A 6,197-nucleotide genomic window follows, 5' to 3' on the forward strand; every position below is an offset into this window, starting at 1 on the left:
CACATATAAGCATCGTGTCCATAGACATAGTATATCTAGGCCGGTATTCATAGTCCGTTCTTATATCCAAGATCGTCTTAAGTGTGGTCTTGGGTCGTCTTAAGATCCCATTCAACCAATGAAATGGCCGCATAGTATCTTAAGATCGTACTTAAGACGATCTTAAATAAAAGAACGGACTATGAATACCGGCCATAGACATAGATACTTTTGTGTACACACACATGGCCGCGCATGCGCACTTTTGAGCAGAGTAACTCACAAGAGAGAGGCAACTATGATTTTCCTTCTTACTTCCTTCCGACATGTTTTTCTATCGGGAAACAAAAGCAGTCCCCTTCCATTTATATATGTTCTAAGGTTTTAGGTGATCCCTGAAAGTGATACGCCCTCTGTGGACATAAAAAATGTGGACATTGAACTACGTAGCCAATGTGCACGAATGTACTTAGTGGGTAACACGTTATGTCCACAAATAATGGTTCCGTTCCGTGCTATGTGCACAAAGTGTCGGTAATACATATAGCCGCGTGACAAGGAAAGATGATCGCGTCGTCTTTGTCTCTCTTGCACCGTATGTGTGCAGCGTCCGTGAAGGCACACACCGATATGTTGAGCACACGGATGCGATTGTTGGGAGATAATATCAGACAAGGAGCGACGATCGCGTGCTACCCTTGTTCTTCTAACGTATCATTTTACGGTCGAGATATGTCCTGAAAATGCTTTCTGGCTTCTCGTGGCAGAAAGCAGTAACGCAACAGGGCTAACAGGCGCCCATTTTTTGAGAATTTTATATTTGCATATATACATATGTGCATATATATATTTAAATTATAGTTAAAATTGTACGTGCAATTAAATATTATATGATGATCGATAATAATAGTAGGATAATAGATAATAGAGTGAACAAATACATAGCATGTAAGACATAGGTGCCTGTTAGACCTTATTTTATGTATGCGTTAATATATGTCTTGTAATAATAATAACCAACCAATAATAGTAACCAATAATAGTCCTGAAAAGTTATTATTACCTTAAGTATTCTTTGTGGATTAAGACAGCCTTAATAATGCATTATTATTATTTAAAAAAATATATATTGATTATATATAATTAATGTATTAATTTAATCAACATAATTCTTTATAATGTAATACATTTGAATATGTAAAAATATCAAAATATATTTTTTAAGTTAAAAGTTATTGACGATAATTTCATTGAAAAGAATCGATTCTACATTGATTCGATATTGCTTTCACGCGCTTTCTCTCTCTCTCTCTCTCTCTTTGTCTCTCTCTCTCTCTGTCTCTCTCTCGCTCTTTCTCTTAAAAGTACAAGATCTCATTTCTCAATAAGAAACCGATAAGAAATTTTTTTAAGATTATTGATATAAGATGCACTTAGAAGAGAGATAGCGCGAAGCATGCACTTGGGAGAAAGAGATAGCGCGAAGCATGCACGTGGATGATACGGCGTTCGCAAGGCGGTGCGAGAGAGAGATAATGCGAGACATGCACGCGTGTGGGAAAAGAAAAGAAGAAGGTGCAGAAATAATTGACATTTTTTTAAATATAATAATAACAATAATATTTATTCACAATTTATGTGTTCGTTTAAATGTGTGTGTGTGTGTGTGTGTAAAAAATAATAAGAATAATTTGTCGATGTTCTATATTAATGAAACCGGGAATCCGGATCTCACGAGTAAAGTCGTACTATAAATCAAAATTATAATATATTATAATATACTATACATAGTAAATGTAACATAAAATAAAAAATGCTACTTACTCTCTGGTATACTACTAGATTCAATAGGGCTCTCAACAGCCCCATCACCAGATCGTGAGCCCACCACGACGCGTTTGATCGGCCCCGTTGCAATATCAAGTCTACTAGTGACGGCATTTTGAATATTTTCATTTAAACTTTTCATCACTCACTGCTCGAAACGTTATGACAGCCACGACAGGGCAGACATTGTCTCGATTAAACATTTTAGAGTAGGGGATGTATCAGTTACAAAGAACGCTTACCTTCTGCACATGATAAGAAGCGTACTAAAATTTAATACTCATATATTGGGATAAGAAAGAGGAAAAGGGAAGAATAAAAGAGAATAAAAATATATTTTAACAATAATTTATTCTAAAAAATATTTGGGTGAATCTTTATGATGATTCGTCCACCAATTGAATATTTCAAATACATTTTGTAAAGCGCAATTTTTCAAATGTTTTTCACAGCGCATAGTATTAGTAACATCTAGCTTATTTAACGAAGTGATATCTTCATAGTCCGCATCCAAAGTCTCAATAATAACGTCGTTTCTTGCATCATCGTCAAGTATATCGGCCAGCCATTCTCGTTTTTCGTGTCCTTTAACGTACACGATAGGAGATGCTCCATCTTTTTCTTCCGTCGCACCCACCACAGCTCTCGTAATCAAACGCCTAGCGAAGCTGTATGGAACGTTTCCATCCTCCCATTGAAGCCCATGGTGATGTCCGATTAGCCATGAAGCTTGACATTCTCAGATTTTGTAAGCGCACGCCATGGTACCGGACTTGCAAAAAAGTAGTGAGAAAGAACAAATCCACTTCTCAATCAATCATTTTCGGCAAGGATGAGACAATAGGCGGTGGTATTTGCCGGTATATCCTCCTTGCACTCAAACTCTAATCTCACGTCCACGGTAAAATTTTTGACAGCCTCGTTTTGTCGCGAACACTCGATAACCGCGAGAGGACCGCAATGTAAAAATTTTGAAATGTTTAATAGCACATCATCATTATCACATCCGTAATAAGATTTGCGAAAACGAGAGTACATATCGAACAAGAGGGCGAATCTATTTTTATCGAAATCTAAATTCAAATCATCGTAGGGATAAAATTCCGAGTTTAGATAGAGTTTAACGTTGGTCAATTTGCAGTCGTCGAATGTAGTAATATCTTTTGACACAGCATTTTTTCTGCCAGTCTGCAGCGCAAAAATCACGTATCGCGGCTTCTCCGGCTGAGAGGCGGCTTTCACGGCCAACGAATGCTTGGTCGTATTATGCAATAGAGGAAATTCGTATAGATCCCAAGAGCGAAAACTCATATTCAAGTATCGCCCTCTTTCCAACGTGCGTAGCAAGGATAATTTATTGACCTCGCTCAATATTACATGTGGCATACGCCATTGTATCTTGAATAATTCGATATCAGCTTCAGCCGAAGCATGTCAAAATATGCAATTTTTGTCGTTGCGCGAACGTATCAGAATTAATTTGTGACGAGCGTTAATCACAACTCGCTTATAATCTTCGCAAAAACCCAAAAGTATGTTTAGCGGCACGCAAAAATTGAAGTAAGCTTCAACAGCATCATGCGACATATTCCACGAAGCATTCTCCAAGATTTTATCTTTCTCGGTTGTTAGAGAGACATAGTTTTTAATCGTGGAAGTTATTCCAACGTTTCTGTTGCGGTCAATCTCCACACCGTCGAGTTCATATCGAAGTTCATCAAACATAAACGCGACACAATTGTTTCCCAATAACACTCTTGCCCCTTCATCTACTTTACGCACCCTCAACTTTCCCTCGACGTATAGAAAACTTTCACATGGTAACGTGTACAAATCATGATGTTGTATCGGTATCCGTATCTCGTCACTATATCCAAGCGTTGTGTTGGCGTATGGATTGTACATATGAGTCTCAATCTTGACGATACGATCGTCAAAGATCGGCTCGCCTCCGATATTCAAGATGTCAATCATATCCTTCAAGTATTTCGTACGACGAATCCCAATGATTTTAAAAACTCGCGATTCAACGCGCTGAGCTTCTTTTTAGCGTAACCAGATATCTGATTATTGTCACCCGATACCGCAGTCACTCGCCTACTCGCAAAAATATTGTCCCTCGCAAAAATATTGTCTCTCACGTGCTTTCGTTCAACACAAGCATTTCATTTGTCAAACGCTTTATTTTTGCCGCCGCCGTATATGCAATCTTACGGTAATTTCCTCTCCTCGAAAATCGAGCAAATGTCCTTCTTGATCAACAATGCGTATCGTTAAATCAGTAATGCTCCGTGCGACGATCGGTAGATAAATGATCTGTACTGGCGTTTCCAAAATCTTATATCCTGGCGGCACGCTCGGTGAAAATTCATGTATCGTGTGTACGCGCTTGTCATTGCTGTACGCGCCAGTGGTTACGCTGCATTCTATACGAATAATATTTACGCTAATAATATTTATCGGTACATCCGATTCGTGCCACTTCCGAGGCTGTAATATACGATTCGACGAGAATCCCAACAACGATCCAACGTTGCCCGGTTTACTAAAATTTATTCTAAAGACACATTTGATTTCACTCTTTAGCGTATTATGATTAGCGCGAAGCATTATTGGATATTCATCGTGTTCTTCATCATCAACAATATCGTTGGAATCAACTACGCGTCGATGTCGTAAAATTGCACGTCGGAGATATTCGTTTATAGCGTGTAATTCGTACGATTCCTCGGGAATCGTAATTTCCTTATCGTCGTTAAAATAAAATTAAATCAAAATAAAATTTATTATTCCAAGAATTCACGTTCGATACCGTATGATAAATTTCAAAGTCCGTTAAACCAAGCTCGTAATCGCCATCGTTTAAATCTATAGCCGGAAAGTAGCTTACAGCAAGAGCGCTACTCTTGCCGGTCAACGTAAGCGTGAGTGACATGCTGGAAAACTGTCAAACGAATACTGAGTCGCGACGGAGAATTGTCAGGCTTTAAATTCATATCGATCATCGACCGTTTGAAGAAATCGAAGACACAATTGTCCACAAATACTTTGATTATAATTTTGATAGGCCGTGTGATTGTATTCTATATTTGCAACATTCTGTCCAAAATATCGCACTAATACCTTGGGCGGTCGAAGATTTCCGAAACTATCAAAATATGCTACACGATCTCCCCTCTATGCATACGCAACCCAATGAGTACCGGAACCATCAACGTCATCCAAATTGACGATACCGCTCTCATTTCGCCGTATACCGTTTATCGGTAAATTATTGCGCATGAAAACGCCTCTAAAAAATTGTAAACGCATACGTCATGCCCTCGACAATGAAATATTATCAATTATCGAGGAACTTTGCGAAGCTGGCCTTATTATAAAATTATCTATGCGTCGGCGAAACGAGTCAGTCTGTCATTATTGTTTGTATCGAAATGTCGATTAATAAATTTGGATTATCGTTGGGAACACTGAACAACTCACACTATCAATGGAATGGATTACTAAGAAATTACGTGCGCAATAACGCTCTGTGTCAGACAGCCTCCGGCTTTGACGCAAGGTCGCGCAAGATACGACGCGTAGCGCAACCGGAAGATGATACTGATGCCGCAAACAAACAGTACGTGGAAATACGTGTCAAGCTTTTGGAGGACAAACAGGAAGAACTTGAGAACAAAACAATCACGCTCGAGACGAATGTGCAAACCCTGCAAATAATGATGGATGAGATGCAGAAAATGCTTCGGTATGCAACTCACGCGCAGACTACATCTAATTCAGCGCAGGAGAAGAAAGATATATAAAGAATATACGTGGAGGAATTATCTCATTATTACAAATTATGCCTCGAACAAATATGTCGCAAAAGACCTCTGAAAAACAGCTGCTCGTGGAAGAATTGCATGCTCCAGCGAGAAAAAATTTCCAATGTAGACGTGTCATAGTACGTGGATACGACGATCTGTGGCAGGCGGACATGGTCGAGATGCGTCCATATGCACGATTCAACAAAGGCTACAACTACATACAGTTATCGATGTGTTGAGCAAGTATGCGTGGGCTGTACCGCTCAAGAGTAAGAGTGGAAACGAGATGTCGGATACGATCGCAAAGATAATTCGAGACGATGGAAGATGCCCGAAAAATTTTCAAACCGACAAAGGAAAAGAATTTTACAACGCAAATGTACAGAAACTCGTGAAGAAACACAGCATTAATCATTATTCGACGTACTCTATCATGAAAGCCTCGGTCGTGGAACGATTCAACCGAACGTTAAAGAACAATATGTGGAAAATGTTTACGCTTAATGGAAATTACAAGTGGATCGACGCGTTGTCCCGGCTCGTTGGAGAGTACAATGCGCGAAAACATCGCACTATCGGTAT

General features: G+C 39.1%; 1 protein-coding gene across 1 annotated transcript; it reads right to left on the reverse strand.

The window, feature by feature from the left end:
* Nucleotides 1–3,240: 3,240 nt before the first annotated feature.
* On the reverse strand, nucleotides 3,241–3,780 carry LOC115242699. Its single transcript, XM_029819205.1, has one exon. The coding sequence runs from the start codon at nucleotides 3,778–3,780 to the stop codon at nucleotides 3,241–3,243; it is 540 nt and encodes a 179-aa protein (XP_029675065.1).
* Between the last annotated feature and the right edge of the window lie 2,417 nt (nucleotides 3,781–6,197).

The sequence above is a fragment of the Formica exsecta genome, unplaced genomic scaffold (genome assembly GCF_003651465.1).
Source record: "Formica exsecta isolate Colony F162 unplaced genomic scaffold, ASM365146v1 scaffold616, whole genome shotgun sequence".
Lineage (NCBI taxonomy): Eukaryota > Metazoa > Arthropoda > Insecta > Hymenoptera > Formicidae > Formica > Formica exsecta.

Bases quoted from the DNA above. Each gene is read 5' to 3' on its own strand.
- LOC115242699 (XM_029819205.1), bottom strand. From the start codon at position 3,780: ATGATTGACATCTTGAATATCGGAGGCGAGCCGATCTTTGACGATCGT.